Here is a 21,676-nt window from a genome sequence, read left to right on the forward strand (position 1 = left end):
CCCCCCGCACCGACCATTGGGAAACTGACCCTAAGAAGGAGAGTTAGGAGGTAGAAACAAAAGGATATATATTTTGTTATTATTATTATTTTTTTTAATCTTCACCTGAGGACATGCTTAGAGAGGAAGGGAAAGAGAGAGAGAGAGAAATATCAGCCCAGGCATGTGCCCTGACTGGGAATCGAACCAGCAACCTTTCCGTACATAGGATGATGCTCAACCAACTGAGCCACTCCAGCTGGGAAAAAGGATATGCATTTTAAAGAACTTAAGTTATTCAGGTCAGAGGAAGAGTAAGCATAAAATCAGTATCAGAGCCTCATCTGCCCAGGACATCTCTTTTTCTCTCCCATCTCCGTCTTCAGCCTCCCTTGTCCTCAGTCTTTCTGTCCTCTGTCACTCTTGCTTCCACCCCAGGCCATGCGGTAAATTAATCCAGCCATCCCTGGCTCTCTGCTCCTTACTGAAATCTTTCCCCCTGTCCTTTGGAACCTAGTTTCTACTGACTCCTCCCCATCCACTGTTCCATTGAGTCTGAGGTGAACTTGGGCTTGGGCTTGGGCTTGGGCAGGAGAGAAGGTAGCAGAAGCTGATGTCTGAGCTCCCTGGATAGATCTCCCTCTGGTCATAAGCTGAGCAGCATCCAAAATCCCTTTCTTGCCCTTGACCTCCTGGCCTGGCCTGCACTTCCAGCAGGCAGAAGTCACCCTTCCCCATTGCTTCTCATGGCCCTCTTCTAGGAGAGACAGAGAGCGAAAGTGGGAGAAAGAACGAGAGAGACTCACTGAAGTTTAACACTTTATTCGGACATAGACAAGCAAAAGGAGGTAAAGGAGTTACCATAGGCCATGCCCATTTCTCTCGGTCTCAAAAACTTAAAAAAGTTAAGTCCGGAGGCCCATCCCTTAACTCCCTTTACCCTCCGCTACCCCTGACCTGTCCTAAAAGACTTATCAGTTAAAAAAAAAAAAAGTCAGATCCTGTTTAGGTCCACTTATTATTTAATTTGAATGGGTAACATAGTCACATGGTTCAAAATTCAAAATGTACAAAAGGGTATATAGTGCTAAGTCCCCTCCCTCCCCTGTCCCCAGCCTCCAGTTCCCGTTCCAGAAGCAACCATTTCTTCTGAATATGCATTTATAAGCAAATCTATATTTATATTTTCCTCCCTTCTAAACCACAAATGGGAAGTACACCATACACACTATTAGTATACAATGAGATATAATTGCATTTATAGCTGTGCAGTATTGCACTGTAGGGCTGTAGGAATTGAACCAGTCCTGTCCTTTCCAGACCCTCCCTTCTAGTATATTCGCCCCAACCCAGACTCCCTGAGGCACTAAGCTCCAGCTCACTTGGATGCCAGCATGTGATTGGATAGCCCTGGCCCACTTGGTCGCTGGAGCTCCTGGGTATTTCTGCTTCTCACCCTCGGTTCCTACCCAGTCTCCCATGTTGGCTGCGGCAGAAGACAGATGTCACTGGTCACACACAGCCCTGGCACAAAATGACCACTCCTCATTACCACTGCACCCACAAAACCACCTAAAATGCTAACCTGAGCAGCAGCTGTCTCCATGACCATCCTCTGCTGAGAATGCAAGGCAGGGGTATACAAATGGGCAGAGAGACCCACCCTGCCCAGGACTGGGGTGGGGACAACTCCTACTCCCCCTGTATGTGACAGACACAGGGAGAAAGACAAGGATTGTCCTCCCAAACTAGATGTCCCTTGCATTTTGAGACTTCCACAGGCCTAGGGCCAGGAGAGGAGGCTGAAGGTGAGAAATGAGGGCTGGGAGGGAAATCCCAGAATATAGGAAAAAGTAGGAACAAGTGGGGGTGGTAGGCAAGAGGAAGAGGGGAAGAAAGAAAAGGGCTTGGATGAGAGGGAACGGGGGCCAACAAGCGCCTTCCAGCTCGCCCACGCCTGAACTCGCCTGGCAGAAACCCTGCCCTGGGGCCTCTAGGGGACCATCTCCACTGCAGAGACCTATCTTCAGCTCCCCAGGCAGGCACTGGGGAGGCCAGGAGGGACCTGGAGGCAGTCTAAAAATATTTGGAAAAGCCCGGAAAAAAAAGGGGGGGAGTCTTCTGGTAAAAAGCTTAACTATCACTGCAAGCTCCTAGAAACCCAGCAGGTCTGGTGGCAACAAAGCTGGGTCTCCCCTGTGTCCCCCCACCGCCAGCATCACAGGTTCAGGATGCTCCCAGTAAAGAGGGAAAGCAAAGGAAGATGTCAGGAGGTGACCTTGGGGAAGGAGGAGGAAGGAACCTCAAGGATGTGAAGAAGGAGAAGAGGGCCCCTGCCTGCCAACCCAGTGCCCACTGCTCCCCCTCCCCACACACCCTGGTCCTGGGGCCCCTGGACACATCCCCCAGCTCAGGGACCACCTAGTTGTGAGAGAAGCCCCCATGAGAGAAGGCAGGGAGGTCGGGGGCACAGTCAGCAGCCTTGGGAAGGCAAGCCAGGGGGTTGACCTCACAGGCCCCAGCATCCTGGTCCCCCCGGAAATAGATGGAGTCAGCAGAATCGGAGGAGGGGTCCTGGTCAAAGAAGTTGTAGGGTCGGAGGAAGAAGCCCACACCATTCCCCACAGTCACTGTGTTGGGAATGTCCTCTGCATGTGGGATGTGCAGGAAACCAGCCGTCACCCAGGCCACCAAGTCCTGGCAGGGGAGAAAGAAGAGGATCATGAGGCCTGACTTTGCTAACGACATACCTGCCTCCCACAGTAGCCTCATATGTAAGGATTTGCCATGCCAGGCCCCCTATCCTCAAAGGATCTTAAATCTTTAAACGTTTCCACTATTGGTACAGAAATCAAAGCATAGTCAATTTCATATTCATATTGGGAGCAACACCTGCCTCCCTGACCCAGCCTCTGACATTTCCTGTCACATCTCCATCAGCCTCTCCACTCCCAGAGGAATGACGATGCCACAGGCTACATCAGCTCCTTTCCCCTTCACTCCGAGAGTTCCCAAACGAGAACTGATGGGAGGGGGATGGAGGAGGGAAGATCAGGGTTTGGGAGGCAGAAGAGGCTGACATTCAGAAATTAATCCTTTAGTGGTCACACCAGGAATGGGTTCTAGATACAAGAGATGTGGTCTTCCCTGGTGACCTCCAGCCCTTCTTGAGTCCTGGGGCCTGAAAAGGACTCAGTCCACAAAGCTGAGACTTAGAGGGCTGCAGGGTCTTGAGGATCAGCCCGCATCTGCAAATGAACTCCCAGCTGGGGAAGAATCCCGCAAGAGGTAATGATCAGATCCACGCAAGCACAGAAGGCAGGAGTCAGCTCTGCCCCTGAGGAGACCACGTGGTTTTCAGGGATTCCCCAAAAGAAGGTGGGGCTCATCTTTGTGCGCCCAGCCCTCTCGCTGGTCCTCTCAATCAGCTGACCTTTCCAACAAGGGTCTCGTTGTTGATGAAGTCAGTGAAGTCCACGGTGGGGGCCCAAGGGTCGTTCTGATTGAAGATGCTGGTGCTGCTGGGCTCCTCCTCCTTCCGCTGGGTCACGGCCAGCTGGTACCTAGGGGGGCACTGGTCAGGCCTCTAAGGTCACTAACCCTCTCCTGTTGCCTGATTATGATGGAAGGGAGCTGAGCATGTGGACTTCAGCTTTCCCATCTCATTCACTGGCCGCCCTGGTGAGTCATCCAACGCTTTTCCAGGGCCTCCTTTCACCCCCCTGCCATGTCACAGCACGGCCCCTCCCCCATACAAAAGAGACAAAAGTTCTCGGCCCTGAGCTTTAGTCCGCCAAGGCAGGACGTACCCAGTGCCCACCCCTGTGCCTTTTGAGAACCAGGAAACCTTTCTGGAGCTCACTTTGCATACAGTTGGAACTGAGTTTCCAGTTGCCCCTCCGGTGCTCCCTTCTCACTCTCATCTCCCCCAGCCCTTCTCTGACACCCGGGTGCCACTCACCTCCCCCAGCTGAAGGCTCTCTCCAAGGAGCTGTTCTGGGGCAGCGGCTCTCCAGCCAAACTGAGCATCTGGATGCGGTAGCCCCGTGGGTGACCCCACCTGTTGCTGTGGTTGCTGGCCAGGTACAGGTGGCGAGGGGGGGCACTCCCCAGGGGGAAGGCAGCCTGCTCCTCCGTCTCTAGCAGCTTCCGAGCCACCTGCAGCCTCTGCATCTGGTGTTCAGGGCTCCAGGGGACCGCCATGGGGACAAAGACCATGTCCTCAGCCCAGACCCAGTTCTCCAGTCCTGCCAGGGTGAGGGAAGGAAGAGGGAGAAGGGGCTGATCACCCACCTGGCTTCAGATTGGGGGCCAAAGAGAAGCCCAGAACTGAGTGTGCCCCCTACTTCCTTTCCCTTTCCTCCAAATATCCCCAATCTTTTAGCCAAAGCTGTTGACCTATAAAATATTTTGTCAAGGATTTCATTTATTTATGATTTCATTTATTCATTCACTTATCTGATTAGTGGCAGGCCCAAGATCGGCCCTGGGGACACACAGATGAACAAAACATCATCCTTACCCTTTTCTCACAGAGGATGCAAAGGGCAATGTCCTGACTGGCCTGCAACGTGAGAGGAACACATTCAAGATTCAAGGTTACAGGAATAGAGGTGTAGGCAGGAAACAGGGACCTTCCTGGGCAACTTTTCAGCCTGACCTTACAGGATGTTACCAGCAGAGATGACATAGCAGGAACAAAACATGAGCAAAAGCAAAGAAGCTTGACTATCTCGTGCTGTGTGTGTCCAGGGACAGGGTGGCTAAAGCAGTGGACAGGGAAGAATCTGAAAGGCCGGATGCAGCTGCATTCTGAAGGGAAGGGCCTGGTAGGCTCTTCTGTGAATGGGATACTCTAGGTGATGGGGAAAGTGAGACCTGCATAAGGGAGCAGGGCTCGCATGGACTGGTAGGTCCCTCTAGGCACAGAGTGAACACTATATCTGGGAGGGAGAAGAGTGGAAGCAGCAGAAAGAGATCTGGTGCCAACAGGGGTGTGACCGTGGGGCCCAGTTAGAAGTTTAAGATATTTCAGAGGCAGAACAGAAAAAAATCTAGTGATCAGCTCAACGTGGGGGAGGAAAGTAAAAGAATAGACTCCAAGACATCATGTTTCCTTGGCACTCTCTGTGACCACCAGGAACTATCTGGAATGCTCCACAGTATCCATTCTATCCCTCACGCATAAGTCCAGAGAGAGATGGAAAATCAGGGAGGAGGAGGGCCCATCTCCCTAGGAAATGTCCAACCTGGGGTGTTCCATGACTGGCCTGCATGTGCCAGGGACTTGACAGAATGCAAACAGATCCTCCAAAACAGAACACCAGCACCACAGGCCAGACACATAGAAATGAACTGAAAAACAAACGCTGCCTCCCTGAAATGGGTCCCATATAAATGCAAAGGAGGAAAGAGGGCAAAGGGGACCCTGTTGGCCCAGATCCTGCCTCCTCCCTGAGATTTGCTATTTCCCAAGATTTTCTGATGAGGTCATATGGAGGAAGGGTGGCAGCTGTGCACCCAACCAAATGAGCTAAATAAAATTTAGCCTCCAACTCTCTCATATCCAGCCAAAGAGGAAGCATGAACTCCAAAACCACATACTCACTCTCGGATCTTTCTTTCCTGCATAACTGCCATAAGCCCGAAACAAATAGAAACAACTCTTCAGTCCCTTCTTCTGGAATCCTTTTCCCGTCCAGGATGCCTTACCTCCGACATCCAGATCCACCTTGAAGTGGGCGCTGTGGGTGTGGACGGTGCCCAGCGTGTGCTCCCCAACCTGGTTCCCGTAATTTCGGGCAGCACCAAAGAGGAATGCTGAGCTGATGTAGCCAGTGGCATGGAATTTGACTTCTATGGCTCCATTGGGGTGGAAGACCATATCCCACAAATAGTCGTAATTGAGAAAGGTGGACACAGATCTGATGACCAGCACTGTCTCTGTAAGGCCCCCAAAATAATGGGAGTGTATATCTGAGTAGTGTCGCCTCAGAGGGAGGTCCTGGTTCTGTTCAAACACACAAAAGGCATCTCGTAGTGTCTTGGGGGCTTGGGACTCCAAAAGGAAATGCCAGTCTACGTAGGTGGCCAGGTAGGGACAGTCCACCCCACGGGTCAGGGGCGTGGAGTACTTGCCCATGCCGAAGCTGCCATCAATATAGCGGGTCAGCATTGCTGTGGGGGAGTTCCCACCATAGATGGTCAAGGCCTCTTGGAGGCTGATCTCATACGCTAGCCGTTCTCCCTGAAAGCAGATGTCAAAGATCCTCGGGCCATTGAAAGCTCCGAGGCCAAAAGAGAAAGTCCACAATGAGGAGGCCACTCGACTCCCCTCGACACTGAAGCGGGGGCCCTGGGGATGGAACTGCAGAGGGGGAGCTGGACCTGGGGGCACCTGAGATTTCAGGGACCAGGACCCACCTGTGCCATTGTCTGGGATCAGCACCACATTCACCAGGCCAGCCTCAAACTGCTCTTCCAGCTGAGCCAGACTCTCATAGTAGCGGCCTTGGAAGAACACCTTCTGGATGGTCCAGCGGGCAGGGTCCAGAGCCTTGTGGTCTACAAGCAGCTCCAACCCCACAGGGTGCAGGTAAAACCCAGCCCCTGAGATGTTGTAGTACAGGCCAAACCAAGTGGCTCTGTCACCTGATTGCAAACCCCGGGGAGCTGTGGTCATCGTCACTAGGTTCCTTCCTTGGTGTTTGTAGAAGCAGCAGTGGTGGAGGAGACCAGCTGCCTGGGGCAGCTCTCTGTCGAAGATCATCTGGTCTATGTCCAGGTACTCTCGGAGCAGCACGGGGCGGCGGTGATAGGGCAGGGGCCCCCGGTGACGCTCCACAGTCACATCCCGCATGTAGGAGGGGTGGGGCAGTGGCCCCACCACCAGCTCACTCACGTTGGGCTGGGGTTGTCTGCCAAAGAAGACGATGGCCAGTGCCTCCCGGGCAGGCGGGGGGCTCCCCCTGTCCAGGTGGGCCAAGGCTGCAGCCTTGGGGGGCAGCTGCAGCTCCACCGAGAAGACGCAGTTGTCTGAGGGGCGGGCCTGGGCTGCATCCACCAGGCCTGGCCCCAGCTGCTGGGTCAGAAAGCTCATCACAGCCGCCAGCTCCTCTGCGCTCAGGTCTGCAAACAGCTGGCTCTGGCCGGGGGGTGCCCAGTGCTGGGCACTGGGAGATATGGAGGGGCAGTGGGAAGGCAGGCTGGGTTCACCCCCACCTCCTCCCCTGCCAGCCAGCAAGACACACACCAAAGCGAAGATGGTGATGACCGCCAGAATGAGGAGCACCAGGGTGGTCTTCTGGTTCATTGTCTCATGAACAGAGGAACAGAGGATTGAACCAGAGTGGAGTCGTGTATTCTCAGGTCAGCAGAAGAGGGTCTCTCTTGGTTCCTATATTGGGGGCTCCTGGACTCTGGTTTAGGTTCCCAGTATTCCGAGGCACAGGAGACTGAGGGTGGGAAGGACTGGGAAGTCTGGGGATGGGGGCGGGGCAGGCCAGGGCTTGGGGGCGGGCCTGATGCGGGACAGCAGTGATATCCACAGACCTTACATGGCTTTGTCTTCCAGGCTCCAAATCGGACTCAGGGTTGGAACTGGGGAGAGCTAGTGTAGGGGAAAGGGGAGGGATTTCAAAATAACGTAGCTGACCAGCCTGGGTACAAAAATATACCACCATGAAAGAGCAGGGTCTGTGGCCCCTCCTCAGCCCCGCTTGTTCCCCCAGCCCCCACCTTCCCAGGGCCAGATGTTCCCTTTCCTGTAACTTGAAACTATTGTTCTTCTTCCAAGGAACCCCCCACCCCCAGCCCTTTAGCTTCCCAAGCAGTATTCTTTGGCCAGCACTGTTCCCCTTGTTCTCTCTCCTCCATTGCTAGTTTCCTTGGCCAGAATCCTTAATATTCTCTGGGGAATTCTAGATACTTCAAAAGTCACATAGAAAAAATTCAAGTAGAAATCTTGTAATAGTTTTTATTATAAATTGCACATGCCATCTATTTTACAAAATTCTATCTATTCAATTTCAATGCACCAGATGAAGAAATATCTGGTATAACGGTCACCAAATGTGAGCACTAGCTATTTCTGAATGGTAGGATTTGTGGTGTTTTCACTTGGATATTTTAATAATAATATCATTTTATAAATTCATCATTTTAAAAAAATACACTGGAAATATGAATTAACCAAAAGGATATATGAAGGTTTAGTGTGGGAAGAGGCTGTTTCCTGAGAAACATTAATAGGGCGGGAGTCAGGGAAGCAGGAATTGGGAATAGAGAGGATGGTAGGCCCCCCCCCCCACCCCTGTGTCCTACCACACCCTTGGGTTTACAAGTCTTGGTAAGAGAAAGGGGGCAGGTCTGGGACACAGGCTGCCAGGTGGGGGATGCAGGCCACAGGGTTGACATTGCAGAGCCCAGCATCCTGGCCCTTCTCAAAGTAGACGCTGCCAGGGGAGAAGATGGAGGGGTCCTCATCAAAGAAGTTATAGGGTCGGAGCAAGAAGCCAACTCTGTTCCCCACAGTAACTGTGTTGGGGACATCCTCAGCATGGGGGATGTGCAGGAAGCTGGCTGTAACCCAGGCCACCAGGTCCTGCAGGAAGAGGGAGGAGCTGGAGGACTTTGAAGGTGAGACCCAGAGAACCACCCTTCAGCCACAATTCCCAACCTTCAGCCTCAGCCCTGCTTCCACCTCCTCCCAGCCCCAGGCCCACAAAATGTGGTGATCCATGTGCAAAATTATAGGGTGGTCAGTGTCCCAAGGCTAATGTCACCCCAGGAGGGATGAATGACCCATGTTGGTCATCAGAGAACTCCTTGGCTCCTGAATCTGAGAACTGGAAACATGCCATTCCCTCCAACGTAGGGCCAGGGGGTTAGGCAGCCAACACACCAGACACAGAAGAGCCTCTCTCCTCTGTCTCTAGAGCTACCAACCTCTCCTAAGAGAGTCTCATTATTGATGAAGTCAGCAAAGACAACAGTGGGTGTCCAGATGTCACTCTGGTAATAGATGCTGCTGCTCTGTGACTCCTCCTCTTTCCTCCGGGTCACCACAAGCTGGTATCTGGCCAGGAATATCATAAGAAGGTGGAGTCAGAAAATGTCAAAAACCTTTACTGTCCCAGAAGCCTTTTGGATCAGATTCTGTGTGAGACCATGTCCCATCCCGTATCTACTTGGATCTGAGAGGAGGTACAGGGGCAGATGGTAAGTCAAGGATAGTGAGTTGGGGTCTCCGAGAGCTAGGATGGGGAAGGGGACCAGTCCTTCCCTACCACCCAGCCCCCAGGGCCCTCCTCACCTCCCCCAGCTGAGGGCCTTCTCCATGTCGCTTTCCAGGGGCATGTGTATGCCGAGGGGGCTCTGGATCTGGATTCGATACCCGCGTTGGTGACCCCAGGCATTAGTCTGGTTGCCAGCTAGGTAAAGGTAGCGAGGAAGGGGACTTCCCAAGGAAAAAGCTGTCAGGTCCTCCCTTCCCAGGACCTGCCGAGTCAGCTGTGGTCGCTGAAGTTGGTGCTCTGGACTCCAAGGGGCTGCCACAGGTTTAAACACCACGTCTTCAGCTACCACCCAGTTTTTCAGCCCTGCCAGGGTGAGGGGAGGGAGAGGAGTCCCATACCAGCTGAGACAGGATCCTCATCTCCCCCATGAGGTCCACTGCACTGGCCTGACAACAGGCAGCAGAACTCATCAGAGAGCACTCCATGCTGGGAGCCAGGAGGTCTAGATTTGGGAACTAGCCCATCTTCTTCAACCCTGCCCTGTCCAATACAGTTACTGTCAGTCACAAGTAGCTGTTTGCATTTAAATTAAAAATTCAGCTCCTCAGTCACACTAGCCACATTTCAAGTGCTCAATAGCCACATGTGGCTAGTGGCTAATGTATTGGACAATGTAGATATAGAACATTTCCATTACTGCAGAAAGTTCCAGTAGCACTGGTCTACCCTTGGACAGATTGCTTCTTTGACTCTCATTTTCTGAGTCTCTACACGGGACAGAATAAAAGCTGGTCTATGGCTGAGCTCTGTAAATGGAAAAACACATGCAGGTGGCTAGTTACATTCTTGTAACTATGAAAGGGACATTTGTCTTGGAGAAGCTGGCTGGAAAAACCCAGTCCCTTTCCATGGTGCCCTGCATACCCCTTAGCTCTGAGAATTTGCTTTCTTTCTCTCAACAAGATGGGGGCCACTTTCAGTCTTTTTCAAAAGTGAGTAGATTTATATCTTTAAATTGTCTGAGAACTCCTTGGAAATCTATTGCACTGTAACCTGCACTCATCACCCACCCATTTGGCACTTGATCACGTACTTAGCAGGTTCAGACTGTCAGTTTCTTAATTTTTTTTTTTAACCCTCACCCAAGGACATTTTTTCCATTGATTTTTAGAGAGAGTGGAAGGAGGGAAGGAGGGAAGGGGGAGAAAGAGAGAAACATCAATGTGAGAGACACATCAATTGGCCCCTGCATGCACCCCGACTGGGGATCAAACCTGCAACCCAGGTACGTACCCTTGACCAGAAATCAAATCCACAACTCTTCAGTGTGTGGGCTGACACTCTAACCACCTAGCCACTGGCCAGGGCTGTCAGTTCCTTTAAACGTGACCTATATATATGAAGGCAGCTGGCACGGGGAGGGGGACCTCTACTAAAGCCAGTGCCTCTGCTGGTGGTCTTGTGCACAGGGGGCTGACACAGGCTCTGGCCCACAGCACCAGCCTGTGCTGTACCCACTAGGGACCCAATAAATGTGACTTGATTTTAATTCCTAAGGCAAGGCTCTTTAATAACAAAAATGCTGAAGAGAAACTTCAAATCAGAAAATAATCATATTCCAAATATGTCAAAGAATCATTAATATCCCATTTCCATCATGCTATTTTCTTAGTTCTTCCTCCGCTCCACCCCCACCCCCACCCCCCGCCCCGCGCGCGCGCGCGCGCGCGCACACACACACACACACACACACACACACACACGTCTTTATACCCAGGACAGTAAGAATGTTTCACAAGAAATATCCTTAGTTATAGCAATGTTGTATTTGGGCAGTCACTTCCAGTCCCATCTCCCCCCACCCTCAATTTCCCTGTGAAACGGAGGGGTTTGGTGGGTTTCTAATTTTCTTTCTGGGTCTAATTGTCTGATTTGATAAGTTGGTTATTTTCTTTCCCTGACAAAACATGTCAGGAGCAGCAAGTCCTCTCTCTGCTCTGAGCCTTACTTGGGAATTCTTTCTACACTTGCACCAAGCCTACTACATGCCTGCCATGTCACTGGAGAGCCCATTGTGATGACATGTGCTGACAGGAAAGGGATGGGGGTCACGATCCTGTATCCCCAGGTGTCTGAAATCCTGTAGAGCAACTCCCAGCTAGTACTCCCCTTCTCATGCCCTGGACCACCTCTATTCTGAAAACCCCTTGAGACAGACTGCTTCCTACCTCTGCTCAGGCCCCCCTGCTTTCCCCTCCGCCACTGACCTTCAGAATTAGGAAGAACTCAGAGCCTCAACTCTAGCCCCATCCAGCCTTAGGGCAAATTCACCACCCACATTGTCACTCAAGGCTAAGGTAGACAGGCACAGCCTTTACATTAATTTCACAGTGGCAGCAAGTCAGAGGGGCTGGATGATTGGAGTTTGGCAGGGGAACCCTCTCTACCTTCTGCCAGAGACCCAGTAAGCCCAATATTTCAGGCTGACTGCAGTTGAATACACTTAAATCAGTCCATGCTCTGATGCCACAATGAATTGTGGAGCTAGAACGCAACCCTCTAGCCTCTTCTGGCTTGATAGGGGTTGGGGGGGGGGGTCTCCCTTCCCTCTGCCACACCCCAACTATCAATCCTAATTCCCTGAGCACTCACCTGCTACATCCAGGTCCAGCTTGAAGTGGAAGGCATGTGTGTGCACTGTCCCCAGCACTCGTTCCCCCACACGGTTCCCAAACAGGAGGCTTTCCTCTCCCCCACTCAGGAAAGCTGTGTTGACAAAGCCTGTGGCATGGACCCGCCCTTCCAGTGCCCCATTTGGGTAAAATACAAAGTCCCAAATGTAGTCATAGTTGCCTACAGTGGACACAGACCTGACTACAAGAGCTGAGCTGGCCAAACCACCGTAGAAATGACTCTGAATGTGATTGTAGTGCCTTCGAAGGGGTAATCCTTGGGCCTCCTCAAATACACACACAGCCCCTGGGAGCAGCTGGACTGTCCCTTTGCCCGCTAGTATGTGGATGTCCACCATTGTAGATTGATAGGGGCAGTCCACACCCCGCACCAAGCCCCGGCTGTGGCTGCCAAGTCCAAAGCTGCTATCCAAGTATCGGGTCATCATTGTCTTGGGTGAATCAGCACCATAGATAGATACACACTCCTGGACACTGACTTCATAGGCCACTCGCTCGCCCTTGAACCGAATATCAAAAATCCTCATGCCACTGAACACCCCATGACCAAAGGTAAATGTCCAGAGGGAAGACATGACCAGGTTCCCTTGTACACTATATTGGGAACCCTGGGGTGAGAACTGAAGAGGTGGAAGAGGACCTGGGGAGACCCGGGACCTCAGGGATGAAGCCCCATTTGGCAGGGGCAGAGGAACTCTAACCACTTCCAGCTGGCCAGCCTTAAACTCCCATTCCAATTGGCCCAGGTCTGCATAGTAGTGCCCAAGGTAGAAGACCTGCTGAACAGCCCAGTGGGCAGGGTCCAGGGCCCTGTGGTCCAGCAGTAGCTCCAGCCCCACTGGGTGAAGGAAAAACCCAACACCTGAGATGTTATGGTGGAGGGCTATCCAGGTAGTACGGTCTCCCGAGCGCAAGCCATGAGGACTGGCCTGCAGAGGTGCCAAAGTGGAGCCATTGTAGTTGAAGACTGAAGCAAGGAAGACTGGTGCCTTGGGTAGCTCCACCTCTTTCAGATGCTTCCAGATCTGGGCAAACTCAGTTCCCAGCATGGGACGTCGGTGATAGGGCAGGGGGCCCCCATGACGCTCCACAGTCACATCCCGCATGTAGGAGGGGTGGGGCAGTGGTCCCACCACCAGCTCACTCACGTTGGGCTGGGGTTGTCTGCCAAAGAAGACGATGGCCAGTGCCTCCCGGGCAGGCGGGGGGCTCCCCCTGTCCAGGTGGGCCAAGGCTGCAGCCTTGGGGGGCAGCTGCAGCTCCACCGAGAAGACGCAGTTGTCTGAGGGGCGGGCCTGGGCTGCATCCACCAGGCCTGGCCCCAGCTGCTGGGTCAGAAAGCTCATCACAGCCGTCAGCTCCTCTGGGCTCAGGTCTGCAAACAGCTGGCTCTGGCCAGGGTGTGTCCAGTGCTGGGCACTGTGGGATACAGAGGGGCAGCGGGGAGGCTGGCTCGAGCCCCCTTGGCTGGACACCAAGACATAGGCCAGGGCAAAGATGGTAATGAGGGACAGTGCCAGGAACACGAGGACTACCTTGACATTCATGGTGAATGCTGAGAGTTGAAATGAGAGTCCTACCAGCTGCTCCTTCCAGTTACTGACATCAAATCAGGGTTTATATTCAGTAGGATGGATAGGAATGGAGAAAACTCCACCCTGTGGGTTGAACAGGAAATTTCTGACCTTGATTTATATAATTCTGTTCCAATTTTCTGTTCTGTGGTTTGGCCCAAGGCACTACTTCCATGTGCATGACATCTCCCCTGCCCCTGAACTCCTATTGGCAGCACCATCAGTACGCACTACTGATTTCCATCCTTTACACCAGATTAGAGGGCATTTGAAGTAGCGCTGAACTGCACCTTTCACCCAAAATATGTCTGAGGAAGAATGCATATCTCAGATGCCCAATCAAGTCCTGTGTGCCTGAATACAGGCACTAAAATGGTCCGTTTTTCACCCTCCTGGTAGGCACTACCCCCCAATATTTCTAGGACCTACTGCCCAGTTCAGCAACAAGCACTGTGTTCTGCCAGTTACCTAAGGTCAAGCCCCTGATCTGTAGTCTCAGGCCTCTTCTATCTAGTCAGTGAGAAAGGAGTGGTGAAGTCCTGAGCTTAGTAGTCAGATTTGTACACCAATTCCAGGTCCCTAAGCTGTGTGACCTCAGGGGAGGTACTTATTGTGAGTCTGTGTCCTCACCTATAAAGGGATAAAACTACCCCATAGATTCATGAAGATTAAATGTGATCATGCATATAAAGTGCTTAGCAAAGCCTAACACAGGGCAGGCATTCAAAAATTGTTACCTAGTGGTTATCTCTAAAACAGAACAGAGCAGATGTTCCTCCATTGTTAAAGGCCTTAAATCTCTTTTTGCAGAGACAGTGAGGGGATCACTGGATACCAGAAGGCTACTTTACAAGGTGGAAGTTGAGGAAACTTTATTTGAGAGGGAGGTAAGGTCCTAGACAGCCCTATAAGTCATTTGAAAACCAAAACCAAGAGTCCCCTGGCATCTCCTCAAGAAACTTCAGACATTATTCAGAGGGGAGAGTTAGTAGATGGTAAAGAAAATGACACGGTAGAGCCCGCCTTGAACCAGGCAATTCTGTGATTTCCCACGCGGAACTAGAGCAGCCTCTACTGGCAGTTCATGGGTATCACTGGGGAAGGAAGGAAGGAAGGAAGGAAGGAAGGAAGGAAGGAAGGAAGGAAGGAAGGAAGGAAGGGAGGGAGGGAGGGAGGGAGGGAGGGAGGGAGGGAGGGAGGGAGGGAGGGAGGGAGGGAGGGAGGGAGGGACTGGGATCTTGTTGAGGGTTGGGACAGAAGGCAGCTTAGATTTGGGAAGAGCTATTTTTCACATAATTCAGACTGTACACAAATGAAGGACCCACCCTTGCCTCTTGGTAGGCAGAAACCTCAATCTTTCCATTATTCCAGAGAAAAGAGGAAGCTCAATTAGTATAAAGACACCCAATAGGATGGCTGGTGGTGTATGTGGAGGTGGGTATCCTAATGCGCACACATGTGAGTATGGGTATGTCCCTAGCCACCAGAGCATCGCACCAGGGTCTGCAGCTTTAGAAAGAGGTCAAAGTACCTGTATTTTTAATAATTTCTTGACATGGTAAAAGAATTTTACATTACGATCCAAGGGTGGTAGGGTGAGGAAGGGCAGCAGAACAATTCAACAAAAAGGGAAACAAATGCATGGTGGAAGGGATCTGGAGAGTGGGTAGGGGCATTGCCCAACTAAAATGCAATTGGTTTGTTACTGAGTACTATTCATGGGAAGACAGCATCCTGACTCCTTCTCTCTATAGCATATTGGGAGTAAAAACAATGCATCCGGGTGGAAATACGATTAGGGCTTGGAAGACAGACGGGAAGAGTAAGTCAGAAACAGACACTGAGAGCCACTGGCTGGCTGGCTGCAGATGCTGACTCTCTAGTAGTGGTAGAAAAAAGTGGGGAATATCTCTGGAAGATTCGAGATAGGAGGCAACTCTTCTATGGTTTTGACGTGCCCAGCAGATTTCCACATACACACAATGTGCACATGCCTGTGTGTGCATGCACACACATACACACATAAGTGACTGCTTTCCCTGGAAGTACAATACTATAAATAAGAGAAATATTTTTCCCAAAGGAAAAGCCCAGCAGGAGTAGCAGCATCTGGCCCTCACAGCTGTAGACAGCCCTCCCCTCCCTCAATTTACGACTGGTCTGGAAAAAGGCAATCAGGAGTCAGAGGACTGGCCTTTGCAATAATGCCCAAAAGGACCCGGGTCACAGAGAAAGGAGCCTTCCCCCAAGAGGAGCTTCTTGCCTCTTGGCTCTCCTCCAACTCACCAGCCTCTGGGTACCAAGAGGTTGTAATATCAGGAGACGATGGGCCTTAGTGGATGACAACTAAGACAAGTATCGCCTCCTAAACAGTGTGTGTGTGCACGTGTCTCTGTGTGTGTGTGTGTGTGTGTGTGTAACAGGGTTTGGGGGGATGGAGTCAGGTAACAGAGCAGAGTAGGAAGGCAGATGTGTGCATGTCTGTATATATGTCTGTCATGCACAATGTATATGTGAAAATTCTAGTTATAAAAACATCTGAAGAAACTAGGGTCTTAGCTGAGGTCTATGGTATTTCTTGCCATGTATGCAGATGGAAAACCCAAAGTCATCACCAGGACAACTGCGGCAGGGAGGATCCAATATCCCACACTGGCAAGAGATACTAACCTTACATGAGAAGAGAGGAGCTGGTCTCCCTGACCCCAGATCCTAAAAAAAACAAACAAAACCCTAGCATTTTCCTTCTAGTTCCCTCAGCTCCTGTTAAACTAATCATCAAAATGAAAAAAAAACACAGAGCCCAAGACACAGGAGGAGGGTGGGGAAAGAAAACACAAGTATTCCGGTGCCAAAATCCTGTGCACACAAACCTGGAGTTCTCTAGAAATTAGGACAGGTCAGGCGTGGGGTATTAGGGAAGGAAATAGAAGAGTTCCTGAGGCCTGAAAAAAGAGGTAAACACGTCACAGAACTACATGAGAGTTTCATTAGACTCTAACTAAAAACAGAGAGAGGTGATTACTACTTCCAGCCAGTTTCCCCATCACGATAGTCATGTAACAAACCAAGGCAATGTCGGTCTTGAGCCAGACTCACAGAGTCCCCTGGCCCTGGCCCTGGCCTCAGTACAGTGTCTCTGCATTGCTGCTCCGGGGCCGTTTGATCTTCTCAATATTTTTCAGGATCATGTCATGTAGGGTGACCTGGGAGAAAAGAGATCAGAGAATCACACATCTGTTCTACTCCTATCTCAAAAAGAAAAGATCCCTCCCAACCAATTCCCCAAGCAATCATTCACATAATCCTATTCTCACTCATCTGAACCTGAAATCAAGATGGCTGCCCCTCTCTTATATCCCCAAACTAGGTATACCTCGGTTTTCCCAAAGTCCCGAATGTCTAATAACTAACATTTGTTGAGCAATTAACATACCAAGAATTACACTGGTTCCTTTAATGTATTATCTCACTTTTAAAAAAAACCATCTTTGTGCCCTGCCAGTGTGGCTCAATGATTGAGCATGGACCCATGAACCAAGTGGTCCCCAGTTTGAATCCCAGTCAGGGCACATGCCCAGGTTGTGGGCTTGATCCCCAGTAGGGGGCATTCAGGAGGCCGCTGATCAATGTCTCTCATTGATGTTTCCCTGTATTACTCTCCCTTCCTCTCTCTCTAAAATCAATAAAAACATATTTTAAAAAAACAAACAAATCATCTTTGTGCAGTAGATACTCATGTTAATCTAAGTTCCATTTTAGAGATGAAGAAACTGAAGTCTAAGGTTAAACAACTTGCCCAAGGCCACACATTACAGGTAAAGTTGATTCCAAACCTAAGTCTGTCCCCTATGCTATATAGCACTCCCTTCCATTCAGGTAGAAAGAAGGGAGATACCCAGTTATATACCCTCAACTTCATAGTTCTTGACACTTGGTTGATAAGCAGAACTTGTTCTTTTAATTTTACCTCCATCTCCCATCTTGACCCCCAGAGAGTGGCAAGAAATTTATTGTCAGAATTAAGAAAAGCCAGGGCAACCGTGGGCAGTGGTCCAGGTTACTTACATATTGATTCCTTAGTTCTGATATGATGAGACGAAGGCTGATATATTCTTTCTCATCAATCTCTGTCACAGTTCGGCGATAGTCCTCCTGAGAGAAGGGGCAGAGAAAAGGTTCATTCCCAAGGCTGAACTATTCACGGACATCTCTTTCCCAGTAACAGTCACTCCTCCCTATCCTACCACTTCCACCCTCAGGGCACAAAACCCTTACTTACCACATGGGGATATTTAGCTATTTTAGAAACCAATTTGGCTCTTGTAATATAATATCTGGAAGGAAAGAGAAAAAGAGGAAGCTGCAGGAGACCCTGGACAGCACTTACTACCTCACCAGCCCCCAATTCCTGGGCCAAGCCCCAAGCAGCCCTACCTAGAAATCTGGTCCAGATAAGATGCAGCTTCACTCTCAACAGTCCTTAGTTCTGCAACTGTCTCCTCCTGAAAAAAACAGTGAGTCAAAAGTTACTTCCACATCACTCCACAGTAGACCAAGGAGAAAGGAAAAACAGACTAAGTAGGGAAGGTAAGAGTATCTCCCAAACCTTCCTTTCTAGTGTGTAATGAAAGCACATTACCTGAATGGAGACCCCAAAGTTGTTTCCATCTTCTATCCTAGGAATCAGGAGCTGTACCCACATTTTGACCTGGAGGGTGAGAAGACCAAAAAATATATTTATGAGGACCATGGCCTTTTCTGCTGATGCCATGAAGTATACAATTCATGCTGCTGGGGCCAGATGCCAGGAGCACAGGAGCCAAGATACTTAGTCTGCCAACACCCATATCACCTTCATGCCTCCAGCCCCACCATCCATCATTTTTCATAGTTCAAACCAGGCTGTTTGAAGTCAGCCCATAGGTCACTAGCCCCTGCCTCACCGTGTTGCATTTCTCAATCAGCAGCCGGATCTCAGGTTTCACTTTCTCAATAATGTCCACCAGCTGCTGGTTGCTTTTTAGCATCCCATTGGGCATCACAAACACCTTGGTTCCTGGCAGGGACATGAAGAAGGCCAAATGATTGGGGTGGGGGACAGGACATAGCATCCTCCACCTTTCCCTTCCTCCCCAGACCCATGAGATGCTATGACCTCTGCCTTTTATCTGTCACAACAAACACTGACACCACCAACAGAAGCAAAGAGAATGTAGAGATTAAAAAATGAGTGTTTAAAGTATGTCCAAAGTCTGAAGAATAAGGAAATTAAAATATGCTCTAAAGATTTAATGTGCCAACTATTATTAAAGAGAAAAAATAACACGGAACTGGGACTTCTGTGAAAAATTTGCAGTGTGTAGTTACCCCTAATTTTTGCAGTGTGAACTACCCCTCTCCTTTGGCTAGTTCAAACTAAGTTCAACCCTCCCTTTTTATTGGAAAGTTAGGTTTAGAGTGCTAAATAATGACCATATTTGGAAGACTTGGGAATGCTAACTCTGGGAAATAAAATCAGATTCTGCTTCCAGGCCAGGAGAACACCGGACCCATCTGCTTCTCAAGGCTGTAAGCCAGGGGGTAAATGGGGTGGGGCGGCTCTTACCTTGAAAGGCCTCTTCACACTCATCCAACCTTCGCTTTTTGTAAGTGGGCTAAGGAAACAGAAATCCGTATTACAAGTTATACTTCAAGCAAGTTTAATACCTTCTTTGACCCCAAAAGTTATCTTATTAATTTATGCAATTTACTAAGTACATACAAGGCTTTAAGAAAAGGTTCTTACTATAAAGCAACTTACGTTCTAGTTGGTAAGACCAACCTTTTGAGAAATATAACACATTAAGCAACTACAGGACAGGGATAGCCAGCAATTTTCAACCTTTTTCATCTCATGGCACACATAAACTAATTAGTAAAATTCTGCAGCACACCAAAATATATATTTTTGCCCATTTGACAAAAAAAAAACAAAAAACCCAGCATAATTTTGAATCATTCTGGGTGGCTATTGTTGTGTTGGCCGTTGTCATTCTTTTATATGACAATCTAAGGGGAAGGAGGTCAGTGCCCCTGACATAATAGTCAGGTATTACATGTTTTAAAAGTTCTTACAGCATACCAGTTGAAACTTGCTGCTATAAACAATAGGAAAAAAGAACCATTCAATGCAAGGTAAAAATAATTATGTAGGCATCTGCTGGTTCCACAAAAAAACACAATATTCAATCAACAAACACACATTTAGCACCTGTTATATACCAGGAACAATGCTAGGTGCTGGGAATACAAAGATGATTAAGACAGTTTCTGCTTTCCAGAACTCTAAGTTCTAACAACGAGACAGTAATGCAGACAAAGAACAAGAGTATCATCAGTGTTATAGAATGTGGACATTTAATTGATGAGGACCAGGTAATAAATATGCACAGCAAAGACAGGGACTGCAGTTATATGTCAAGAACTACTCACCCAATAACAAGACTCAAGACATTGAAACAGGTAAGAAAAGTCTTGCTTAGAGAGCCATGGGAACAGACCAGATAACCTGAGGGAGCCCGTAGCTATTAGTCCTACTTAAAACTCACTCTAACACAGAGTAGTATTAGTAAATTCACCTCATGCTATAAATGAAAATCAGGGTCTAAAGGGGATGTACTAGAGTCATCCTGTCTGTAGGAGCCCTCATTCCCAGACCCAAATCCCACTGTTTCCCCTGTATATGTTCAAACTGACCAGGAAGTAAAGGACAGAGAACCTACTGCTACAGAAGACAAAAATAAATATAGGACACTTACACCATCCAGTCCATCGTGGCTGTTGGTGAGAAGGATGGGGTCAGGGACAGGGAGATTCATGTCTGAGTGGATCTGAGTTAGGTCATGAATATTTAGGATTGGTTCCTGAAAGAGAGACACCCACCCCCAAACATTAGTCTTTTCAAGATGAACAAAGAAGTATTTCACGTGAAGGGCAAGCAATGCGAGTGCTTTACAGTACAAAACAAAATAGAACCAACACATGATTTGTCCCACTTGACAGGAAGACCAGGGCCACCCCAAAATTGGGAAATCTGAGGAAAAGGGTCTCTCACCTTCAAAAAACTATCAAGTTCTAACAACTTCTTTGGGAAAAAATTTGCCACCAAGTCCTCTGCCTAAAAATGAGGAAAAATACATTAAAATTGTGGGATGGTATCTCTCAGCAGTTATCTCCTCTTTGGGAAACTCCAATTACTAACCAACACTCATTTTTCTATTTACTTCACTCACCTCACTTGTGATCCGCTCCCTGAAAGAATCAACCTAAAATTAACAAAGAGCAAGTCAGTATCTGGCAAGAGGTAAGGGCAAGGTAAGGAAACCCAAATCTAGTTGTCTTTCCCTCACCTTGTAATCGTAATGAGAAGCTGAGAGGCCCCCAGACTGCAAGTACTTTATTTTTTTGAGGACCCATTTCTCCATCTCAGGAGAGGGAAACGGGGCTTGAGGGCAGCACCCACCTGTCTTCCCTCCCTCCCTGTGTCTGAGGCTGTCTGAATTTGTGAGCAGACGAAAGACAGGTAGATAGGGGAGGTGTGAGCTCACAAACGTGCCAACTCCCTTCCAGATCTGGCCTAAGATATGAGGCAGGCCTGACTCCAAGGGCAGCGGCAGTGTCTGGAGGCGGGGCTGGGAAACTTCCAGCTGTCACTAGCCTAAAGCACTGAATCCACCACGTGTCCGCGGAAGTCTCCCCGGGGCTCTTCGTCAGCAGACAAGGTACAGAAGGCCACCCTATATTATCCTCTCCCTCGATGCCTTCTCCGGGAGTGGGGGGGCTGGGCTGAGCAGAGCGGAAGCTCAGAGCTGGTATCCCCAGGGAGACAAAGGCACCACGGGGAGTGGGGAGCCGGTCAGACTGCTCGGGGATCGAAGCCACGGGTAAGGAGGTCCGGACCCGTGTCGCTACCTTGAGCTTCACTTCCTGATCCACCTTCAGCAACGAGGCCATGGCCGGGCAGGGCCGTGTCCGCTCCGCTGGAGACCGGAGGCGCTGTGGGCTCCGGGGAGGGGGTCAGAGGGACTGGAGGAATCTCGGCTGCTCTCGGGACGCGGCTGACCTCGCTGGCTCACGAACCGCTCACTCGCTCGCTCGCTCCCTCTGAGCCGTCTGCCCGCCCGCCCGCCTGCTGCCTGCTGCTGGATGCCTG

The 21,676-nt window shown here is 49.9% G+C and overlaps 3 protein-coding genes across 5 annotated transcripts; all 3 read right to left on the reverse strand.

The window, feature by feature from the left end:
• Window positions 1-785: 785 nt before the first annotated feature.
• Window positions 786-7,303, reverse strand: LOC107528920 (amine oxidase [copper-containing] 3). 3 transcript variants are annotated; one of them, XM_016202153.2, is made up of 4 exons: window positions 6,403-7,303; window positions 3,941-4,226; window positions 3,413-3,542; window positions 786-2,676 (listed from the first exon to the last, which is right to left on the reverse strand). In XM_016202153.2, the coding sequence occupies exons 1-4, from the start codon at window positions 7,289-7,291 to the stop codon at window positions 2,401-2,403; spliced, it is 1,581 nt and encodes a 526-aa protein (XP_016057639.2). In that variant the 5' UTR covers window positions 7,292-7,303; the 3' UTR covers window positions 786-2,400. The 3 variants fall into 3 exon arrangements, with proteins under 3 accessions (XP_016057639.2, XP_016057638.2, XP_016057640.2); XM_016202152.2 differs by having other exon boundaries at window positions 5,692-7,303; XM_016202154.2 differs by lacking the exon at window positions 6,403-7,303 and adding an exon at window positions 4,502-4,524.
• Window positions 7,304-7,973: 670 nt separating this feature from the next.
• AOC2 (amine oxidase copper containing 2) lies at window positions 7,974-14,594 on the reverse strand. The gene is made up of 4 exons (XM_087826585.1): window positions 11,868-14,594; window positions 9,293-9,578; window positions 8,926-9,055; window positions 7,974-8,581 (listed from the first exon to the last, which is right to left on the reverse strand). Exons 1-4 carry the CDS (start codon window positions 13,453-13,455, stop codon window positions 8,315-8,317), a joined length of 2,271 nt encoding a protein of 756 aa, XP_087682711.1. The 5' UTR covers window positions 13,456-14,594; the 3' UTR covers window positions 7,974-8,314.
• Window positions 14,595-14,992: 398 nt separating this feature from the next.
• On the reverse strand, window positions 14,993-21,561 carry PSME3 (proteasome activator subunit 3). Its single transcript, XM_016202158.2, has 11 exons — window positions 21,436-21,561; window positions 20,757-20,789; window positions 20,579-20,641; window positions 20,283-20,387; window positions 19,091-19,139; window positions 18,429-18,541; window positions 18,125-18,193; window positions 17,920-17,987; window positions 17,765-17,819; window positions 17,551-17,637; window positions 14,993-16,688 (listed from the first exon to the last, which is right to left on the reverse strand). The coding sequence occupies exons 1-11, from the start codon at window positions 21,475-21,477 to the stop codon at window positions 16,608-16,610; spliced, it is 765 nt and encodes a 254-aa protein (XP_016057644.1). The 5' UTR covers window positions 21,478-21,561; the 3' UTR covers window positions 14,993-16,607.
• Between the last annotated feature and the right edge of the window lie 115 nt (window positions 21,562-21,676).

Source organism: Miniopterus natalensis, chromosome 17 (assembly GCF_054644295.1).
Source record: "Miniopterus natalensis isolate mMinNat1 chromosome 17, mMinNat1.hap1, whole genome shotgun sequence".
Lineage (NCBI taxonomy): Eukaryota > Metazoa > Chordata > Mammalia > Chiroptera > Miniopteridae > Miniopterus > Miniopterus natalensis.

What these genes read in the sequence shown, in the direction of transcription:
- AOC2 (XM_087826585.1), bottom strand. Translation starts at nt 13,455, where the DNA reads ATGAATGTCAAGGTAGTCCTCGTGTTCCTGGCACTGTCCCTCATTACC. An exon ending in AAGGCCCTCAGCTGGGGGAG is followed by an intron (nt 9,056 to 9,292) that starts GTGAGGAGGGCC and finishes ATTCCTGGCCAG; the next exon opens with ATACCAGCTTGTGGTGACCC. An exon ending in ATGAGACTCTCTTAGGAGAG is followed by an intron (nt 8,582 to 8,925) that starts GTTGGTAGCTCT and finishes CTCTTCCTGCAG; the next exon opens with GACCTGGTGGCCTGGGTTAC.
- PSME3 (XM_016202158.2), bottom strand. Translation starts at nt 21,477, where the DNA reads ATGGCCTCGTTGCTGAAGGTGGATCAGGAAGTGAAGCTCAAG. An exon ending in GCCACGATGGACTGGATGGT is followed by an intron (nt 19,140 to 20,282) that starts GTAAGTGTCCTA and finishes CTGTTTCCTTAG; the next exon opens with CCCACTTACAAAAAGCGAAG. An exon ending in TATCTGGACCAGATTTCTAG is followed by an intron (nt 17,820 to 17,919) that starts GTAGGGCTGCTT and finishes CTTTCCTTCCAG; the next exon opens with ATATTATATTACAAGAGCCA.
- LOC107528920 (XM_016202152.2), bottom strand. Translation starts at nt 7,291, where the DNA reads ATGAACCAGAAGACCACCCTGGTGCTCCTCATTCTGGCGGTCATCACC. An exon ending in GGTGGATCTGGATGTCGGAG is followed by an intron (nt 4,227 to 5,691) that starts GTAAGGCATCCT and finishes TCACCCTGGCAG; the next exon opens with GACTGGAGAACTGGGTCTGG. An exon ending in AGAGCCTTCAGCTGGGGGAG is followed by an intron (nt 3,543 to 3,940) that starts GTGAGTGGCACC and finishes GTGCCCCCCTAG; the next exon opens with GTACCAGCTGGCCGTGACCC.